The 23547-nt window shown below is 51.5% G+C and overlaps 2 protein-coding genes across 13 annotated transcripts in view; both read right to left on the bottom strand.

Annotated features, from left to right (window-relative positions):
• Positions 1 to 4487, bottom strand: part of LOC133349769 (single-stranded DNA-binding protein 2-like) — a 36951-nt gene extending 32464 nt beyond the window's left edge. For 7 of the 12 annotated variants that reach the window (XM_061563531.1, XM_061563513.1, XM_061563495.1 and 4 more), the window contains exons 1-2: positions 4338 to 4486; positions 290 to 362 (exon numbers count right to left, since the gene is read on the bottom strand). In XM_061563531.1, the coding sequence (XP_061419515.1) occupies positions 290 to 362; positions 4338 to 4393 (129 nt within the window). In that variant the 5' untranslated portion in view covers positions 4394 to 4486. Of the gene's footprint in view, positions 1 to 289; positions 363 to 4337 lie in introns of all 12 variants that reach the window. The other 5 variants (XM_061563504.1, XM_061563584.1, XM_061563541.1 and 2 more) reach the window with 1 other exon arrangement.
• A 12119-nt stretch (positions 4488 to 16606) lies between these two features.
• Positions 16607 to 23547, bottom strand: part of LOC133350711 (uncharacterized) — a 42933-nt gene continuing 35992 nt past the window's right edge. The window contains exon 9 of the mRNA XM_061565370.1: positions 16607 to 21230. Within this exon, the coding sequence (XP_061421354.1) occupies positions 20088 to 21230 (1143 nt within the window). The 3' untranslated portion in view covers positions 16607 to 20087. The remainder of the gene's footprint in view (positions 21231 to 23547) is intronic.

Here is a 23547-nt window from a genome sequence, read left to right as displayed (position 1 = left end):
CCCCTCGTGCGCAATCTTCTCTAGTTACTGGGCACTGTGCGGCAAAAGCGACAATCAATTTGTCGTCAATTTGCATGCGATTATTGATAACGCTAAATGACCCAAGTAAACAACCCCAATGAAGCACTCCACCGCACTGCAGCCTCGACTGTGGGGGGGGGGGGGGGGGTTGGCATCGATTACTGGAACCTACCCCGCTACGGGCGGCAATGCCGGCAACAGCTCACGGAAAAATGGTGAAATATGGTGGTGGGGGGGTGGGTGAGGAATGGGGGGGGGGGGCTCTCACCTCGGACAGGAAGGTCTGTGCCGCCTTCTGTGCACCCACGTGCAGCAGATACTCGTACACATAGAGTGCCAACCTGCAAAGACACAGACAAAGGTGCAATTCCTGTTACCGCGCACCTATTAAGAGGCCAGTACGGCTGGGTGGTCAGCACCACGCACGGTCGCCTTTGTCTCCCCAGTAGCGATGCTTACACACCGCACCAGGTACTCAACTGAGACTCAGTCGACCTCGGGGAGGCCCAGGACCGGTTCAGATAATCGTCACCGGTGTTCGGCGCGAGCGGGAATCGAACTCGGCTCACCGAGTTCGTAGCGCGTTAACCTCGTTACGCCGCCGCTCGCCGCCGTGCCCCCACGTGCATCAGATACTCGTACACAGAGTGCCGACGTACGTCCACACACACACACACAATCGCTGTGCCACACCGTGTGGGCTTTCGCGGCTTGTGCCGCGCGGCTCTCTCCAAACGCCGGAGAGAGCGAAACGTCGGACACCCGTGCACGAACCAAGGGGACGGTCGGAACGGAAGACGCATCGGAGCGACGGCGATGACGCTTATTTGCCGTCACGAGTCGGGGGAATTTAACGCCCGTCGTTCTCCGGAACCAGCGGCTGGATTTACAACCTACAAATCGATGTATTGCTCCCCCGCTCATTCAATATTCCATACAGCTGGAAGAAGCAAAGGCAGGCCTCAAAACAACGTACACAGCGGCATAGCCGTAGCCACACAATGCAGGCACCAAAAACACGCAAGCCGGAGCCCGCTACATCGGATGGCTTCAACAAAGCACAGTCATCACAGCCTCGCCACGCAGAGCCAAAGGGGCCCGGCCAAAACGCCAGCACAGCCACGAATTCATCGCAACGCGACTCCATCATCGCGGAACGTGAACCTTAGGCCACAAAGCGCGATCACGAAGACAATCACAGCACCGTCCCGGGATGCGGCGTGCACAACACAGCACCCCTAGCACTAACCAACACACACACACGCACAGCCCTGAAGGCTACACCACCACACACAGGCGTATCCCGAACACTAAACTACACGTCGATGGTCCTATAACCAGAACAATACACCACCGAGAACAAAACACACAGCCCTGGCCCCCCAACAATAGCGCACACAACACCGGCCTAAACCTAACAATACACCCCACCACCACAGCACTAACCCCAACATTATCCGACACAACACAGCCCTGGCCCTAACACTACAGCCTGACCAAAACGTTACACAACAGACCCTTTGCTTCTTTCGGTAAAGTCACGTAGGTATAAAAGAACACAACAGCCCGATCTTGATTCAAATCAAGATAGGATCGTGAAACACATTTTCTAGCCCTACCCCCAACGCAGCCTCATATACACAAAGCCCTGAACCCTGCATGTGAACTGCGACATGAACACTGTAGAACATACGAATCATACACCACGCAGGCCTAACAATGCGGGCCCTTACACGAACACAACATCATACACAACTCCAACCCTATCTGCAGCACAACATTATCGTATGCAATACAGAGCCATAATTCGAACACAGCCTCATACACAATGCATCCAAAATGATGCAACACAAAGCCCTGAACCCTGCAGATAAACTGCGACAAAAACACTGTACAACACACTAATCATACACAACGCAGTCCTAACACAACACTTCGTTACACAATGCGGGCCTAACACTCACACAACACCGTACACGATGCACCCGTAACCCAGACCGGTAACAGAACGTGCTCTAATACACAATGCAGTGCTAAGCCCTAACAACAGTCGCATACACAATGCAGTCCTAAGCATAACACAACAGTCTCCTACACAATGTATACACCCCTTAACACGCGCATGCACAATGCAATCCTAACGCTGAACAACACAACGGCACCATTTGAAATGCAATCCTAACCTTAAATCACATAAACCACAACAACAACAAAACGCACTCACGCAATGTGCAGAACACATCCAGACACATTCATAGCGCCGACACAACAGAGCCGAGGACACAAAACTCCGACACACAACAGAGCCACGGACACAAAACTCAGACACACAACAGAGCTGAGTACACAAAACGCCGTCACACAACAAAGCCGATGACACAAAACTCAGACACACAACAGAGCTGAGTACACAAAACGCCGACACACAACAAAGCCACGGACACAAAACTCAGACACACAACAGAGCCGAGGACACAAAACTCAGACACACAACAGAGCCGAGTACACAAAACTCAGACACACAACAGAGCCGATGACACAAAACGCCGTCACACAACAAGGCCGAGGACACAAAACGCCGACAAAGCCGAGTACACAACCGTGTGGTGGTCTCGACCCAACAAATAAAAAACCGGCGACTCTAAACGCAACACGAAAATCAACCGAAGCTTGAGGGCTCCCCGCGTTGTTCGTGAAATTCTGCGTGAATTAATCATTATTACAGTACTTACAGTCAGCCAAATCACACACACACACGGCACGGGCGATAGGGGACAGTCACACAACTACAGCCAAATAAACACCATCGCTACAAGCCTCCAAGATTGTAACCACCTCTGCTGGCCAACATGAACCGCTACATCAACACCGCCAACAACCACCACAACAACAATCATTGGTGTCACAAATTTTCCCTACCACCACTCACTCTGCCCAACCTTCTAAAAAAATATGACACTGATACAAATATAAGCAGCACCACTATCAACAACGTCACCACATTCTACCACTAAAACCGATCAACACACCACCATCACCTCCACTTACACCACAACCCTAAATAACACCACCACCAAGCATGAAACACTACCACCCTACAACCACACAAATAACACCACCACACCAATAACACCACCACACTAACCCCCATAACCACCCAACCGCAATTACGACCCAAAACACCATCACCACGCTAATAACCACCATCATCATCATCAACACAACCATCACCACCAGTCTACCACCGGTACAGCCCTTACCACCAAAAACAACACCATTATAACATTACCACAACGCAAATCACCACCACCATTGTAACCACTACAACCAATATAACCATATAATTGCTAACCACATAACTACAACCATAACCAGCATCACAATCACACAACTACCACCATAACCACCAACAACTATCACTAAAAACCCAAACCACCACTACAACCATAATCACTACCACCAAGATCTTAAACATTATCACCGTCGCAAATATAACCATCAGTATTACTTTAAACATCCCCATTACCACTACCACCAATACCACAACCTAGGCCAACACCACTAACAAAGCCTCAACTTTCACCACAGAAGCCACCAACAAAACCATCACCACTAAAACTATAACCAGCACTATCATCATCTTTACCACTAATCACGACCACCACCATAACTATCACCCATCATCACTGCCATCACTATTTCTACCACCACTATCACTCCACTAAAGCCATCAACATCGCCCACCATGACCACCACCACCACAAAAACCATCACCAAATACCACTACTATTTTCACTACCACCACTCCCACTAATTTCACGATCACCACGTTGAACACTACCACGATCACCACCACCTTTACTACTACCACGATCACAATCACCACTTCCATCATCACGACTACCACCACCACTACCACCATCACTACTACCACCACCCCTCCACCATGAATACCACCACCACCATCCGAGCCATCACCACCAGTATAACCACCACCACCATCATCATCATCATCACAACCGTCGGCACAATAACCATCATCAACCACCACTCCCCATCACCTTCAAACACCACCACCACCAACCAACATCACAACAATCACCACCATCACCACCGCGGCCGCCATGCTAGGGCCTCCAGCCTGGGCGCCATAGCAAGAACGCCTCCACTCCTCCTCCCAGTCTCTTCCTCCCCCGCTCTCTCTCTCTCACTCTCGCTCGCTCTCTCCCCCTCCATCCTCTGCCCGGCCACATCGCCGCTCGCTCCGCACACTCCGCCGCCCGAACCGGCGTCTCTCCGCGGCGCCACGGACTCACTTCTCCCGCGCCTGGGCGTCCGAAGGAACAACAGCGCCCTTCCCCTTGGCGTACATGCTGGCTGGCCGCGCCGACAGGCAGCCCCGCGCTGGACACCTCTCCCCCTCCAACCAGCCCGAGGACCCCGTCGTCAGGGGCGACCGGCGTGACGGCCTGTCAGGCGGCGCGCGCCCATTGGCTGGCGACGGGTGCGCGCGCGCGTGGGGGGGAGGGGGGGTGGGTGTGGGGGAGGGGCTGTGGATGTGGGGGAGGGGAGGGGGGGAGAAGGGGGTGGGGGAGGGGCGGGGGAGGCGGCGAGTGGGGGAGGGGCTTGTGACAGCAGTACAGTACACACATGGAGTGTACTGTACTTGCACACATACGTATTGTGTATGTGTACTGTGAACATGGCATGTGTACTGTGAACACACGGCATGTATACTACATACAGCACAACACACATGCTGTGTAGGGCACTGCCTATACACGTGTGTGTACTGTGTCGGGCATGTGTACTGTGAACATGGCACCTGTACTGTGAACACACGGCATGTACACTACATACAGCACAACACACATTCTGTGTAGGGCACTGCCAATACACGTGTTATACTGTGCAGGGCATGTGTACTGTGAACATGGCATGTGTACTGTGAACACACGGCATGTACACTACATACATCACAACACACATTCTGTGTAGGGCACTGACTATATACACGTGTGTGTACTGTGTAGGGCATGTGTACTGTGAACACGGCATGTACACTACATACAGCACAACACACATTCTGTGTAGGGCACTGCCTGTACACGTGTGTGTACTGTGTAGGGCATGTGTACTGTGAACACAGCATGTACACTACATACAGCACAACACACATTCTGTGTAGGGCACTGCCTGTACACGTGTGTGTACTGTGTAGGGCATGTGTACTGTGAACACAGCATGTACACTACATACAGCACAACACACATTCTGTGTAGGGCACTGCCTATACACGTGTGTGTACTGTGTAGGGCATGTGTACTGTGAACACGGCATGTACACTACATACAGCACAACACACATTCTGTGTAGGGAACTGACTATACACGTGTGTGTACTGTGTAGGGCATGTGTACTGTGAACACATGGCATGTACACTACATACAGCACAACACACATTCTGTGTAGGGAACTGACTATACACGTGTGTGTACTGTGTAGGGCATGCGTACTGTGAACACATGGCATGTACACTACATACAGCACAACACACATTCTGTGTAGGGCACTGCCTGTACACGTGTGTGTACTGTGTCGGGCATGTGTACTGTGAACACGGCATGTACACTACATACAGCACAACACACATTCTGTGTAGGGCACTGCCTATACACGTGTGTGTACTGTGTAGGGCATGTGTACTGTGAACATGGCATATGTACTGTGAACACGGCATGTACACTACATACAGCACAACACACATTCTGTGTAGGGCACTGCCTATACACGTGTGTGTACTGTGTAGGGCATGTGTACTGTGAACATGGCATGTGTACTGTGAACACGACATGTACACTACATACAGCACAACACACATTCTGTGTAGGGCACTGCCTATACACGTGTGTGTACTGTGTAGGGCATGTGTACTGTGAACACATGGCATGTACACTACATACAGCACAACACACATTCTGTGTAGGGCACTGCCTATACACGTGTGTGTACTGTGTAGGGCATGCTGTACTGTGAACACATGGCATGTACACTACATACAGCACAACACACATTCTGTGTAGGGAACTGACTATACACGTGTGTGTACTGTGTAGGGCATGTGTACTGTGAACATGCAATTGAGACGCATGTACACTACATACAGCACAACACACATTCTGTGTAGGGCACTGCCTGATACACGTGTGTGTACTGTGTAGGGCATGTGTACTGTGAACACATGGCATGTACACTACATACAGCACAACACACATTCTGTGTAGGGCACTGCCTATACACGTGTGTGTACTGTGTAGGGCATGTGTACTGTGAACATGGCATATGTACTGTGAACATAGCATGTACACTACATAGAGCACAATGTACATGTGTAGTGCACTGCCTATACACGTGTGTGTGCTGTGTAGGGGCATGTGTACTGTGAACATGGCATATGTACTGTGAACATAGCATGTACACTACATAGAGCGCGCTGCGCTACAAACCCGGCGGACCCGAGTTCGTTTCCTGCTTACGGCCAATATCAGTCGTGGGCCTCCGCACGGTCGACTCAGCCTCAAATGAGTACCCGGTGCGATTTGTAAACATCACTTGGGGAGACAAAGGCGGTCGGGCGTGGTTGCTGCCCCCCTCCCTCGTGTGTGCCGTGCCGGCCTTCATAGGTGGGTCACTGGGGGATCTTTGTGCAGAGCATGTGTGTTATAAACATAGCACGTGCACATCACATGTAGATGCACACATGCACACTGACACACAAATCGTGACATGTCCACGAGGTGGAGCTGTTGTGAGTGACCTCTGAAACGACGGTGTTCGAATGAATAAAAACCTCGTCATGGTTATTTTTGGTCTTCCCGTGAAAGTGATACAATTGTTTCGATTTAAAGCTTTCGTGACTGCAGGGATTTATCTTCTTGGTTCTTTCGGTAAAGTCATCACGTAGAAGAGAAATAATAAAATGATAAAAATAAAACATTAAATTATTCTCACGACGTTTCGGCCACAACGCAAGCAGCCGTCCTCAGGCTCATTCAGACGCTGTCTTTCCGACAGACCTGTTCTTCACCTGAGGACGGCTGCTTGCGTTGTGGCCGAAACGTCGTGAGAATTATTTTATTGTTTTATTTTCATTATTTTATTGTTTTATTTTCATTAGTTTATTATTTTCCTTCTACGTGACTTTACCGAAAGAACCAAGAAGATGATACAATTGTCTTATCTACCAACGGTAGGCATTTATAAACAATACGAAAGAAAACAAAGCACTCAAATGCTGTCCCCACTACACAGCCCCTTTGACACTGCCAAAAGCCTAAAGAACAATTAAAGATCAATCTTGATTTAAAGCTTTCGTGACTGCAGGGATTCATATTCTTGGTTCTTTCGGTAAAGTCACGTAAAAGGGAAATAATAAAATATTATTAATATAATACAATAAAAAAAAATTCTCACGACGTTTCGACTGCAACACAAGCAATCATCAGCAGGTGTGAAATCCACAGATTTTCAAATTTTCTTTTTGTGGATTTCACACCTGATGATGATTGCTTGTGTTGCAGTCGAAACATCGTGAGAATTTTTTTTAAATATAAATATTATTTTATTATTTCCCTTCTACGTGACTTTACCGAAAGAACCAAGAATATTTACCGAAATAATTAAAGATCAGCTGACACGATTCAGCAAGACCATACATGTGAATGGCACTTTGCACGGTGCATTCAGTTACACGTGTCAAACTTGGTTTATACAAAAGTACACTCTAACACCGCAACGCGGCAAGGTATTGTTCTTTATACGGTATTCTCCACGAGGACGCAAAACGATTAATCTGTGCTGTGTTTTTAAGTTGAGCTTGTAACTAGAACAGAGAGGGCTCTCTATGTCTGTAAAACGTCTGTGGGTTCATCACCAGCATTGGTTGAAGCGAGCTTGACTGCTGGTGCCACACTTGAATGTCGAAACGGGTCTAGATTTCCCCCCCCCCCCTTGTGTTGTGAACCAATGTTTGCTGGAATTATGCACTCACAGAAGGCCGTGCAGCTGATGGGATGTGTTAAAAATCACGTGGCTTTTTGTGTGTGAAGGAGGTGAATAGCCAACACATGTATTCTTAAACTATCAAAATTAAACTATTTTTTTATTTTACCAGGTAAATCCCGATGAACTTTATAGCTTTTTTGCGGAAGCGATCTGGGCGCAAATGATAGTTCTAGATTTGAAGATTTCGTGACTGCAAGGATTCATACTCTTTTGTTTTTTCGGTAAGGTCAATAATAAAAAATAAACTCCTATCCAGGGGCCTGTCCTGGCTCCTCCCCCCTCAACCAGTATATATACGGGGTCGGATCTCTTGGAATTTCTCATTTACTTGATACAGCTATCGTGCTGTGACGGTTCCACCTGAAGACGGAGGCTTGTGTTGCCTCCGAAACGTCGTGATTTTTATTTAATTTCGATTTTACTTTTATTAATTTTTATTTTTTACCTACGTGACTTTACCGAAAAAACCCAAGAATATGAATCCTTGCAGTCACGAAAGCTTCAAATCTAAAATTAAGGTCACGTAGGTAAAACATTTTTTTAATTAAATCACGACGTTTCGGGCGCAACAAAAACGTCCTTCTTAAGCGGTGTGCTTTCGCTAAATTGTCCCCACCTGAAGAAGGACACTTGTGTTGCGCCCGAAACGTGGTGATTTAATTTATTAAAATTTTTTACCTACGTGACTTTACCGAAAAAAACAAAGAGTACGCAAATGATAGCTCAACGCAGTGGCTTATCGCGTGGACATTTATAGCAGCCAAATACTCTAAACGCGTGACGTTGATTCTAAACGTGGAGCGAAAAACTGGAGAACCCGGAGAGAAATCCACACGACCACGAGGAAAACATGCAAACTCCAAATATACAGCAGCAGGTGTCAGGGTCGGAATCTAACCCATAACCTCCTGTATACCTAGGCGAGGTAGTTAACATCTCTGAGCCACCATGGCGAGATAGATTTGGATCTTCCTGGGTGGTTGCCCAGTTTGTGGAATTGCCCCTGTACAGAAGAGAGTTGACCTGCAGAGAGATCTGGACTATGGGTGGTGTTGGTGATGATCTTGATGAGCACTACCATCATGTTTTTGTGCTGTTTGTTATTGTAACCTTCTTACTCACCCCTGCTGGAGATCTGTGTAAAAGAGCTTTATAGCTGATCGGATTCCTCATGCAGTCTAAATACATATTCTAATTCTGAAGTTAATACTGGTAGGAACCACCTGGTTCCACCAGCCCACAAGGGATTATTGTGTCCGTCCGTCGTGCATCAAAAAATGTGAGTGGTGGGGCTGGGTGGAGAGGGGAGGGTGGGGAGAGGTTGGGTGGGGAGGGTGGGGATGGGCTGGGAGGGTGGGGAGGGGCTGGGTGGGGAGGGTGGGGCTGGGTGGGGGGTGGGATTAGTGGGGCTGGGTGGGGAGGGGCTGGTCACCCCGTGGTTCCCTTATAAAACTCAACGTTTAACCTACTCACGCCGGCTTGTGCCCGCCCTCACAGTCGGCCATATTTGCGGAATACACCACGCTGCCGTTGACCCTGGCCATTGACCGAGCAACCCAACGTTCCTACCAGCTCCCTCCGCAGGAATGTGTTAATGGGAAGCAGTGGCTGGATCAGATGGCAACTGCTGCTGCTGATGATGAAGACTGATGAATGAAGATTGATGATGGGCTGATGAATGATGGAAACTGATGACCTACGATGATTGATATTGCAGACTGCTGATGATGACTGATGAATGATGCCTGCCGATGAAGGCTGATGACTGATGATGTAGAAGACTAATGATGTTGAATACTGCCGCTGCTGATGTATACAGTTACATTTGCAAATGTGATTTGTAACTGTGATCCTTACCTGTGTATCGATAGTTCAATGTTAATGTGCCATTGTATCGAGGAACTACATCTGTGTGGCGTTATCTTGGTGGGGTTTGTTTGGTTGTTGTTTTTGCTGCCTTGCCCAAGCTTGGATAAATCGGACTCATAAATCTTGATTTTAAGCATTCGTGACTGCAGGAATCCATACTCTTTGGCTCGTTCGGTAAAGTCACGTAGGTAGAAAATTTTAATAAAACTAAAAATAATATAACTAAATTAAATCACGACGTTTCGGAGGCAACACAAGCTTCAGTCATCAGGTGGAACAGCCACAGCAAAATTACTTTTTATTTTTTACTTTTCACCTACGTGACTTTACCGAAAGAATCAAAGAGTATGCAGTCACGAAAACTTCAGATCTAGTACGGACTTATATAATTAATGTATTTATATTTATTTAAGCGACTTGCTTACACTCGTCTCTATTTGGCACTCGTCTCGAGTTCGATTGTTTGCTGTTGTAACTCGTTGACCCCCGTGCCCTCTTGCTGGACATCCGTGTGAAAAAGAGCTTCGCAGACCATCGGATTTCTCCTGCTGCAGTCTAAATAAAGGTGCCGATTCTGAAGACTGACGATGACTGGTGTGCGATGTTGCGAGTTGATGCGATTGAGGACTGACGATCAAGACTGCTCGTGATGATGGCTGCTGCTGCTGAACACTGATGATGATGATGATCCATCACTGATATGACCGATTGATTATACTGGTAGGAACCTCCTGGTTACACCAGCCCACAGGGGATTATTGTGTCCGTCCGTCCGTCGTGCATCCAAAATTGGGAGGGGTGGGGCTGGGTGGAAAGGGGAAGGTGGGGAGGGGCTGGGTGGAGAGGGCTGGGTGGGGAGGGGCTGGGTGGGGAGGGTGGGGCTGGGTGGGGGGTGGGAGGGGTGGGGCTGGGTGGGGAGGGGCTGGGTGGGGAGGGTGGGGCTGGGTGGGAGGGGTGGGGCTGGGTGGGGAGGGGCTGGGTGGGGAGGTAGGGGCTGGGTGAGGAGGGGAAGGTGGGGAGGGGCTGGGTGGGGAGGGCTGGGTGGGGAGGGTGGGGCTGGGTGGGGGGTGGGAGGGGTGGGGCTGGGTGGGGAGGGGAGGGGCTGGGTGGGGAGGGGCTGGGTGGGGAGGGTGGGGCTGGGTGGGGGGTAGGAGGGGTAGGGCTGGGTGGGCAGGGGCTGGTCACCTCGTGGTGCCCTTATAAAACTCAACGTTTAACCTACTCACGCCGGCTTGTGCCCGCCCTCACAGTCGGACATATTTGCGGAATACACCACGCCGCCGTTGACCCTGCAGGCCATTGACCGAGCAACCCAACGTTCCTACCAGCTCCCTCCGCAGGAATGTGTTTATTCGATGACTGCAATGGTTCCCTATATCCACCAGAGGGCGAGTCGAGGCCTTGTTTGGGAAGACGGGAGCCTTCGCGTGGCAACACGAGGCATTGCCGCATCACACACACCTCGTCACCGATGTAATATCCACCTCGTACGTCTTGCACACCTCATATGCATGTTGAACTTCTTTCGCACCGTACGTAGCCAACTGTGCTAATTTGTGCAAGCCACATCGTAGCCCGTGTTGCACACACCACGTGTCTTTAGGGGCCGTCCATAAATGACGTCACGCGATTTTGGACGAATTTTGACCCCCTCCCCTCCTCGTCACACGGCGTCACAAAAAGTCAGACCGCCCCCCCCTCAAATATGACGTCACAAAGCTCTGCCCCCCCCACCCAAATATAAAACATGCTTCAAATCGCTTTAAACTATTGTCATTGTAGTGCGTATTTAATGTGGCGCTGCAATCGGATGTTGTAGGAGAAAACATGTATTTAAAAAGTCTATTTAATTAAGTAGAACGTGTTGTCTATACTTATTTAAAGTTGCGCATTTTGATGTGACGTCACATTTCTCAACCTCCCCCCCCCTCGTCACACATCGTCACAAATGTCTGACCCCCCCCCCCCCCTAGGTGCGTGACGTCATTTATGGACAGCCCCTTATCACACCTCATCACTCGTCGACCACACACCTCATCATTCCACCAAGACACACATTGGGTTGCCGATCATAAGATAAACACATTCCTGCGGAGGGAGCTGGTAGGAACGTTGGGTTGCTCGGTCAATGGCCAGGGTCAACGGCGGCGTGGTGTATTCCGCAAAAATGCGCGACTGTGAGGGCGGGCACAAGCCGGCGTGAGTAGGTTAAACGTTGAGTTTTATAAGGGCACCACGGGGTGACCAGCCCCTCCCCACCCAGCCCCCCCCCCCACCCAGCCCCTCCCCACCCTCCTCTCCCCACCCAGCCCCTCCCTCCCCACCCAGCCCCTCCCTGCACGACGGACGGACGGACACAATAATCCCCTGTGGGCTGGTGTAACCAGGAGGTTCCTACCAGTACTAGGCGTATTTAAATCATCCATATCTTGAATTCGTTAGTTCCTCAATCCACTTATCCTCGCGAGGGTCCATATACATGTTAAAGTTTTATTATTTTTGTGCAAATATTACCCAATCTTTTGGTTCCAATTGTGCGGTCGTGAGATGATGAATCCATTTGGAAACCTCACAGAGCGGCGCAAAATTCCCTCCGTGTTAGCGAACGGGACCACGGAGGAAGTAGAATTTCACAGAGCTACGTCTGAGATTCCTTCATGTGACCTCTGCATCTACACACAACACAGTGGAGGGCCACCACTTTCCTTGATTTAAAGCTTTCGTGACTGCAGGAATCCATACTCTTTGGTTCTGTCGGTAAAGTCACGTAGAAAATTAATAATAGATCACGACGTTTCGATCGTCACACAATCGATCGCTACGCGACTTTACCGAAAACAACAAATAGTATATTGAACGTGGTTCTTTTTGTGTTTGTGTGTGCAGCCATTGGTGGTGGGAGCGGTAGTGTAGTGGTTAGCGTGCTGCGCTACGAACCAGACGACCCGAGTTCGATTTCCGCTCACGACAAAACACCAGTGACGATTATCTGAACCGGTCGTGGGCCTCCCCTAGGTCGACTCAGCCTCAAATGAGTACCTGGTGCGGTGTGTAAACATCGCCACTTGGAGAGATAAAGACGGTCGGGCGTGGTGCTGGCCCACCCCGCTCGTGTGCCGTGCCGGCCTTCATAGGTGCTCGCTAACAGCACTTGCCCCAACAGTTTGTCAAGGCTATACGGGGGATCTTTGTCTGTGTCTTTGTTTGGTGACTGGGCTTAGACCACCAACTCACGACACGTTGAGAACCCCGGCTTAATGACACGGACCTCTGAACCACGCGGCTACCTCAAGTTGAAAGAAACATAACATTTCTCAAAAAGATGCTGTGTTTTTCATTGCAATCGTGCAATGGATGTTTTGAAACCCTCACTTGTAGTTAATATCCATTTATAACCGGTCTGTGATTGGACGGAATCCATCACATGTATTTTTAAGGTTAGAGGTTAAGCAACATGGTTAAGTGTTCAGGATAATGGTTACAGCTTAGCAGCTAGAGTTGAAGTTTAGGGTTTAGGGGATAGGGACGAGAGTTTAGGGTTAGCGGTTACAGTTTAGGGTTAGAGGTTTGGGTTTAGGGTGGTTTAGGGGCTGGGGTTTATAGTTGGGATGAGAGGTTATTTGAGTGTTGAACTTATTTTGCACCGAACGTAGCCAACCGTGATAATTGGGAAGGGCAGCAAACTGAACACAAAAATCAGTTTTAAAGAAATGGGTTTTCAATTTCGATTTAAAGCTTTCGTGACTGCAGGGATTCATCTTCTTGGTTCTTTCGGTAAAGTCACGTAGAAGGAAAATAATAAAATAATACGTTTTATTTTTATTATCTTCCTTCTACGTGACTTTACCGAAAGAACCAAGAAGATGGGTTTTCAATGTCGACTTAAAAGTGCATAGCTCCAAGTGGCTTCCGTATATCAGAAGAGGTTAAGGAGGTTAGGAGATAGTGTTGAGGTTTCGAATGTGGAACGTGAACTCTGAAGCCAGCTTTTATAGCCTTACCCGAATGTTGTCCCTGTTCTCATAAACGTCCCTTCAAATTTGATCTAAAAGGGAAATCTGTGAATGTGTGTCTGTTCAAAATGTTTAACGTACTTCCCGATATGCAACAAACTTGAAATTTGCCATGTAGGTACTTTCCAGACTGTACACCATGCAAACATTATAAAAAATTACTTTTGTATTTTTTTGGGGGGGGGGGGGGGGGGCGCAATAATGCTTATATTTTGCACGGCAAGTGAGCTGTGACGTCACATCTGTCATGTGACCCGTATGCGGACACGTAACGGAGTGTGCCTGCTCATGTTCCTCCGCGGTTAAAGTGCCATACAAATGTGTTGCAGGTCTCAGGCGTTCTTCGCGCAGCATTGCTGCTTTATTATTTCAGTCGTTTACTGCCGTACGCACCCTGAAAGTTGTGTGTGTCTGCAGCAAGCGCGTGTATGTGTACCTATGGACGCGCGCACGTGTGTGTGGGGGGAGCGGTGGTGTAGTGGTTAGCGCGCTGTCTGTGTGTGTGGGGGGAGCGGTGGTGTAGTGGTTAGTGCGCTGTCTGTCTGTGTGGGGGGAGCGGTAGTGTAGTGGTTAGCGCGCTGTCTGTGTAGGGAGAGCGGTGGTGTAGTGGTTAGCGCGCTGTCTGTCTGTGTGGGGGGAGCGGTGGTGTAGTGGTTAGCGCGCTGTCTGTGTAGGGAGAGCGGTGGTGTAGTGGTTAGCGCGCTGTTTGTGTGGGGGGAGCGGTGGTGTAGTGGTTAGCGCGCTGTCTGTGTGTGTGGGGGGAGCGGTGGTGTAGTGGTTAGCGCGCTGTCTGTCTGTGTGGGGGGAGCGGTGGTGTAGTGGTTAGCGCGCTGTCTGTCTGTGTGGGGGGAGCGGTGGTGTAGTGGTTAGCGCGCTGTCTGTGTAGGGAGAGCGGTGGTGTAGTGGTTAGCGCGCTGTCTGTGTGGGGGGAGCGGTGGTGTAGTGGTTAGCGCGCTGTCTGTGTGGGGGGAGCGGTGGTGTAGTGGTTAGCGCGCTGTCTGTGTGGGGGGAGCGGTGGTGTAGTGGTTAGCGCGCTGTCTGTGTGGGGGGAGCGGTGGTGTAGTGGTTAGCGCGCTGTCTGTGTGGGGAGAGCGGTGGTGTAGTGGTTAGCGCGCTGTCTGTCTGTGTGGGGGGGAGCGGTGGTGTAGTGGTTAGCGCGCTGTCTGTGTGGGGGGAGCGGTGGTGTAGTGGTTAGCGCGCTGTCTGTGTGGGGAGAGCGGTGGTGTAGTGGTTAGTGCACTGTCTGTGTGGGGGGGGCGGTGGTGTAGTGGTTAGCGCGCTGTCTGTGTGGGGGGAGCGGTGGTGTAGTGGTTAGCGCGCTGTCTGTGTGGGGGGAGCGGTGGTGTAGTGGTTAGTGCACTGTCTGTGTGTGGGGGGAGCGGTGGTGGAGTGGTTAGTGCGCTGTCTGTGTGTGGGGAGAGCGGTGGTGTAGTGGTTAGCGCGCTGTCTGTGTGGGGAGAGCGGTGGTGTAGTGGTTAGCGTGCTGTCTGTGTGGAGGGAGCGGTGGTGTAGTGGTTAGCGCGCTGTCTGTGTGGGGGGAGCGGTGGTGTAGTGGTTAGCGCGCTGTCTGTGTGGGGAGAGCGGTGGTGTAGTGGTTAGCGCGCTGTCTGTGTGGGGAGAGCGGTAGTGTAGTGGTTAGCGCGCTGTCTGTCTGTGTGGGGGGAGCGGTGGTGTAGTGGTTAGCGCGCTGTCTGTGTGGGGGGAGCGGTGGTGTAGTGGTTAGCGCGCTGTCTGTGTGGGGGGAGCGGTAGTGTAGTGGTTAGCGCGCTGTCTGTGTGGGGAGAGCGGTGGTGTAGTGGTTAGCGTGCTGTCTGTGTGGGGGGAGCGGTGGTGTAGTGGTTAGCGCGCTGTCTGTGTGGGGGGAGCGGTGGTGTAGTGGTTAGCGCGCTGTCTGTGTAGGGAGAGCGGTGGTGTAGTGGTTAGCGCGCTGTCTGTGTGGGGGGGGAGCGGTAGTGTAGTGGTTAGCGCGCTGTCTGTGTGGGGAGAGCGGTGGTGTAGTGGTTAGCGCGCTGTCTGTCTGTGTGTGTGGGGGGAGCGGTGGTGTAGTGGTTAGCGCGCTGTCTGTCTGGGGGGAGCGGTAGTGTAGTGGTTAGCGCGCTGTCTGTCTGTGTGTGTGGGGGGAGCGGTGGTGTAGTGGTTAGCGCGCTGTCTGTCTGTGTGGGGGGAGCGGTGGTGTAGTGGTTAGCGCGCTGTCTGTGTGTGGGGGGAGCGGTGGTGTAGTGGTTAGTGCGCTGTCTGTGTGGGGGGAGCGGTGGTGGAGTGGTTAGTGCGCTGTCTGTGTGTGGGGGGAGCGGTGGTGTAGTGGTTAGCGCGCTACGCTTCGAACCCGGCGACCCGAGTTCGATTCCCGCTCACGCTCACCACCGGTGACGATTATTTGAACCGGTCCTGGGCCTCCCCTAGGTGGACTCAGCCTCGAACGAGTAACTGGTGTGGTGGTGTGTGAACATCGCCACTGGGGGAGACAAAGGCGGCCGGGCGTGGTGAATCCAAGTCCCGGGTAATAAAGCTACTTTGATATAAACGGCACTCATTCGGATATGAGAGTGGGTAATGGAAAGTGGTAACAGGGCAGAGTTGGTCATCACCACGAGGTTGCAAAGAGGCAGGCGACGGTGAACAAAAAACATCCGCGTGGATAAAACTATTTTTGTTTATTTCATTAAAACAAAATATCGATTTAGCGTATCTCTAAATATAAGTATATCTAAATATCACTCTGCACTCTTTGTCCTCTGTAAAGACGCCGTCCCTCTTCACGTAACAATCAAAGCTCTTTGACGGATGACAAGACGACGACAAAAACGTTGACGCAATCACGGGACACGGTAAACGTCACCATGACAACAAAATAGCCCCCCACTCCACTAATGTTCACATCCGTGGCAACATCCGCGAAAACAAATTATCTGCCGCACATCTTCGCACTGAAATCTTGACGCACAGACACAACAACAACAATACCGATGGGGGGGGGGGGATGGGGGGGTGAGCGCAACGCACAACAAATTAAGCCCCCCACCACCACCACCACGAAAATCACAACAACACACACACGCACGAAGAGAGGGCACCGCGTGCGAATCCGCAAACGCACGTTACACACAACGTTACACACAATTTTACACAAAACGTTACACACAATTGCAACCTCCCAGCTCTTCCGCTATTTCCCTGAAGGTGACCCCCCCCAACACCACTAACCATGACCACCTTCCTCACATTTTCTTTGTTTCCAGTAAACAGTGGCGGTATTCGCCATCGTGTAAAGGCAGGGGTGGGGTGGGGGGCAGAATAGCACTTTCCAATACCTTTGGCGGGGTTAGGGGCCGTCCATAAATGACGTCACGCGATTTTGGACGATTTTTGACTCCCCCCCCCCCCCCTTCGTCACACGGCGTCACAAAAAATCAGACCCCCCCCCCCTACTCAAATATGACGTCACAAAGCTCTGCCCCCCCCCCCCCCAAAATAAAACATGCTTCAAATCGCTTTAAATTATTGTCATTGTAGTGCGGATTTAATGTGCCGCTGCACTCTGATGTTGTAGGAGAAAACATTTATTAAAACGACTATTTAATTAAGTAGAACGTGTTGTCTATATTTATTTAAAGTTGCAGTATTTTGATGTGACGTCACATTTCTCACCCCCCCCCCCCCTCGTCACAAATGTCTGACCCCCCCCCCCCCATAGGTGCGTGACGTCATTTATGGACGGACGTGGAGGAGGGAGGGGGGGAGCATTAACACACCCGTCTCAGTCGCTTCAGTCACTGCAAGAGTGAAGGCCGAGGGAAATAAAATTAGCTACACGGTGTTGTTGCCGTGTCGAACATATAAATATATCCCCCTTCTGCTTCTCGGGGACGTGTTTTCGGGTTGCATTGTTACAACAAAGACAAAGATAGCCCCCCTCACCCACCCACGCCCCTCCTTCAATCCTCAACAGACAAATTGCCGTGAACGTACGCAAACCTAAACACAACGACGGCGTTAACCGCGAAATTCCACTCTCTCTCGCTGGCATTGCCCTTTGGTGCCAAATCAGCGGCGTCAGGATGCTCGCTTCTCGGCAGAGGTCGCAACCGGGTACCCGATACCCGCACCCTACCCGATACCCGGCTACCGGGTACCCGTCTGCGACCCTGGTGCGGCCGGGTACGGGTACGGGTAGGCCGTGAGTCACTGGTGAGTAACTGTTTGTCACTCATTTCCCAACGTCTTGTCTCTTCTCACAATTCAAGTTCCTAGAATGAACCCACCAGCGCCTGCAACATGGCTTCATCCCAGAGGTCGCAATCAGGTACCCGATACCCGTACCCTACCCGTACCCGGCCGGGTACGGCCGGGTACGGCCGGGTACGGGTACCCGTTTGCGACCCTGGTGCGGCCAGGTACGGGTAAGGTATCAACACCCGTTTGCGACCTCTGCTTCTCGGCTCCGCGTGGCCACGGGGAAAAAATCGTGAAATGAAGTCACCCGCTCACGTCTGGCCCAAGGCACCACGAAAGTCTCCCAAACCCCGTGAACCCCCTGCGCTACCCGCCTCCCCCCCCGGTTGGAACACGACCACCGTACATTCCCGCATTAGGCACGGAGGCACTATCCCCATCATCCTGGGCAACCCCAACGACCGTCGGCCGTGTCCGCCGTCAACGCGACAGCTTCTGTGCAAAAAAGTTCGGTGGCGTTTCACCACGAGACACCGCAGTAGAATTCCACAAAGTCGACCTTTGGCGACACCGATATCTCTCTCCCTCCCGGGCAGTTCTCGGAAACGTTCCCGGCACGTGTCTTTGACACACGCGCGTGGCATTCGCGAGCTTCTCGCGTGAGATTAAATTAAAATTGTGAAAGTGAATTGTACTGAATGGGTTGTGAGGCAGAGAGACAGAGAGAGGTAGGGAGGGACTCTTGTACACGTGTACATGCACAGCCCTCTATTGTCAATCCATAGATCGACGATTACATCCCCATGTGAGAACAGGTTTTCCCCTTTTTTCTGGCAACAAAACAGCTGTGTTAAGATGTTAAATCACCAAACTGAAACCTTTTACAAGGAATCATGTCTGCATTGACCACAATGCTTGTGATCAGAATGCAAACAAAAAAAACATACTCTGATAATATATGCATTCTCTTTGGTTCTTTCGGTAAAGTCGCGTAAGTATAAAATAAAATAAATAAAATCACGACGTTTCAATTGCAACACAAGCAATCGTCATCAGGTGGGAAAACCACAGCAATATATTTTTTTTCTTGGCTTCTCTCTCCCACTTCAACAAAAACATTTTCTTTCTGTGGGTTTCCCACCTGATGATGATTGCTTGTGCTGCAATCGAAACGTCGTGATTTTATTTATTATATTTTATACCTACGTGACTTTACCGAAAGAACCAACGAGTATGGATCCCTGCAGTCACGAAAACTTCAAATCTAGAATATATGCATTGTCTTTGAAACTGATTGGTACTGGCAAAGGAGGTCCCAAGAAACATCCCCATACTTCACCATACCGGTTAATGTGTGTTACATATACGCGGTGGGATAGAACCACCGGTACAGCGATGGCTTTTGCTGCCTTGCCCTCCGTTGTCCACAATGTAGTCCTGCAGCTGCCTACAACATCCGGGCGTGTGTGCGCACGTGCGCGTGTGTGTGCACGGCCGTCTGAGCGAGCGCTATCCAGGCTCCAGCCTTGCTTAGCTCCCGACGCCTGACAACATCGGGGCCCACTCGAGGTGATTTGGTCAAGGGCGAGAGCGACTCCTGCAGCGAACTCGTCAGATTTCTACACCCGTTTAAGATTTACACGCAGCTTCATCAATAGACTGTACATTCATACAAACCCAGGGAGAGACACTTAACTCGTAATCAAACGCACAGCAGCAAAACGGATGGCGGGAGGGGGGGCGGTGGGTGGGGGAGGAATCATGCACCCCCCCCCCACCACACCCCCCTCTCACCCCCTTCTACCCCCCTTATAGGGGAACACGCGGCGCACGTGAACGAACACTTGAATACGCGCGTGCGCGCGCACGCGAAACGAACGGGAGAATGCAAGCGCAACGGACGCGTGCGCAGCTCTGTGAGCGCGCGCGCAAAAAACAACCGGCGAGTCACGAGCGAACGAAGCGTGCCCTCTCCTCCCCCACGTACCCCTGCGTGCTGCCCACCCCGACCCGGACCCCCACCCCCACCCCGGCTGACGCCAGCAGCAGCGCTCGCAGCTGCTCGGGCGGGAGGTAGCCCTTGTGCGCATCCCCGTTGCCCTTGACGACGTCCGTGCGCGCGTCCAGGAACAGGCGCTGGTGAGCGTCCACCGCGTGGACCGCCGTGTAGTCCGGCACCGGGGGCGGCGAGTCCGGCGAGCGGAGGGGGGCCCTGTCTGATGAGTTGTGGGGGGCAGGCGGCGGCGGGAGGGATGTCGCGTCGTCCCGGTCGTCGTCGTCGTCGTCGTCATGGGGAGAGGAGGCACCGGCGGTGGCGGTGGCGTCGCGCTCATCGTGGGGATCGGAGCGACGGGACGAGCCTTCCGCTCGGTGGCTCTGGGGAGGAGGAGATGGCGGAGAAGGTGGCAGCACGTGCGTGGCTATCATCGGGTCCAGGCGGGCGGGCGGCGTGGTGGTAATCGCCAGAGCGGGGGGCTGGAGAACAAACGGCGGAGGCTGAGAATCCCCCGCGCCCGTCGGCAACACCGTCACGTCTCTCCCGCGGTTCGCGGACGACTCGGCGCTTTCTTTGGGACCGGCGGATTCGCCGGCGTGGGCCGCAGGGGCGGCCGGGCGCGCCGCCGCCGCCGCCGCCGGTCGTAGGGCTTGGGCGGCGGGAGAGGCCAGGCACACCGTGCCGTCGGGGCTCACGTCCCACACCTGCGTGTAACACTCTCCAGGCAGCGTGGCAGCCGGACGTATCGCCTCGGAGCCACCGCCACCACCACCGTGTTTTTGCCGATCGTCGTCACCGCCGGCGTCGGGCGTAGATTTGGCAGAATTTTCGGGGAGATCGCCGTGAAAGTAGCCGAGAAGATCCGGTTCGATGGTGGCCGCCGCGGCGGCCGCGGCCTCGCCGGGCCACACGGGGCGACCATGCGTCGGTGTCGCCGGCCCGGTCGACCGCCACCCCCCCTTGACCTTTGCGAGGAGGGTGTCACGCTCGCAGGTGACCTCCGTGACCTCCAGCCAGGGGTCGTCGTGCATCACCGGCGACACGAAGCCGTGGAAGGAGCTGATCATGCGGTTGAACTCCTCCACCGGACCCTTCTGTGTGAACACACATGCACAGTCCGCGTACGGAGTTTGGTTTACATCATTCCAATGCCCTTTAGTGTCGTGAGAAAAGCTGCAGTAGTGCTGTATACATGCACTAGCTGTACTACCCGGCTTCGCCCGGGACTTGTATCTACCACGGCCGGCCGCCTTTGTCTCCCCAGTGGCGATGTTAATACGCTACAGTAGTTAAGTTACTCGTTTGAGGCAGAGTCGACCTAGGGGAGGTTCAAATAATCGTCACCGGTGGTGGCCGTGAGCGGGAATCGAACTGGGTTTGCCGGGTTGGTAGCGCAGCGTAGCGTTAAGCACTACACCCACCGCTCCTCACACACCACACACGCACAGACACACACACAGACACACACACAGACACACGCAGACACACACAGACAGAAACACACACACAGACAGCACGCTAACCACTACACTACCGCTCCCCACACACCACACACGCACACACACAGACACACACACAGACACACACACAGACACACACACACAGACACACACACACAGACACAGGCAGCACGCTAAGCACTACACTACCGTTCCCCCTACACAACACACGCGCGCGCGTCCATTGCTGCAGACACACACGACTTTCAGGGTGCATACGGCAGTAAACGACTGAAATAATAAAGCGGCAATGCTGTGTAAGGAACGCCTTAGACCCGCATTATACATTTGTGTAATGCGAGCGTAAACACACAAACACACACAAACACATACACAATACACACACACATACATGCAGACACACAGACACACACATAACACACATACATACACACACATACAAACACAGAAACACATACACACACATACATAGACACACACATACATACACACAAACACATCCACAGACGTACATACACACATACATACAGGCACGCAGACATACACATAAACACATACAAAAAACCCACATACATACACACACACATACATACACACAAACACATGCACACACATACATACACACATGCATACAGACACACAGACATACACATAAACACATACACACATACACATGACCCGGCTTCGCCCGGGACTTGGATCCACCACGGCGGCAAAACCGACATACATACACACACAGACATACACACAAACACATACACACACATACATACACACATGCATACAGACACACAGACATACACATAAACACATACACATGACCCGGCTTCGCCCGGGACTTGGATCCACCACGGCGGCAAAACCGACATACATACACACACAGACATACACACAAACACATACACACACATACATACACACATGCATACAGACACACAGACATACACATAAACACATACACATGACCCGGCTTCGCCCGGGACTTGGATCTACCACGCCCAGCCGCCTTTGTCTCCCAAGTGCCGATGTTAATACGCCACACCAGTTACTCGTTTGAGGTTGAGTGGACCTAGGGGAGGTTCAAATAATCGTCACCGGTGGTGGCCGTGAGCGGGAATGGAACTGGGTTCGCCGGGTTGGTAGCGCAGCGTAGCGTTAAGCACTACACCCACCGCTCCTCACACACCACACACGCACAGACACACACACAGACACACGCAGACACACACAGACAGACACAGACAGACACACACACACACAGACACACAGACAGCACGCTAAGCACTACACTACCGCTCCCCACACACCACACACGCACACACACAGACACACACACAGACACACGCAGACACACACAGACAGACACAGACAGACACACACACACACAGACACAGACAGCACGCTAAGCACTACACTACCGTTCCCCCTACACAACACACGCGCGCGCGTCCATAGGTACACATACACGCGCTTGCTGCAGACACACACGACTTTCAGGGTGCGTAAGGCAGTAAACGACTGAAATAATAAAGCGGCAATGCTGTGCGAGGAACGCCTTAGACCAGCAACACATTTGTGTAATGCGAGCGTAAACACACAAACACATACAAACACATACACACACATACATACACACACATACACACAAACACATACACACAGACATACACATACACACAAACACACACATACATGCACACAAACACATACACAATACACACACACATACATGCAGACACAGACAGACACATAACACACATACATACACACACATACACACACATACATAGACACACACATACATAGACACACACATACATACACACAAACACATGCACACACGTACATACACACATACATAGAGACACGCAGACATACACATAAAGACATAAAAAAAACCCACATACATACAGACACACATACACACAAACACATACATACACATACATAC

Source organism: Lethenteron reissneri, chromosome 4, assembly GCF_015708825.2.
Source record: "Lethenteron reissneri isolate LAM-NWPU_2019-01 chromosome 4, ASM1570882v1, whole genome shotgun sequence".
NCBI lineage: Eukaryota > Metazoa > Chordata > Hyperoartia > Petromyzontiformes > Petromyzontidae > Lethenteron > Lethenteron reissneri.
Note: the sequence above shows the minus strand (reverse complement) of the source record. Positions and strands in the feature narration are given on the sequence as shown.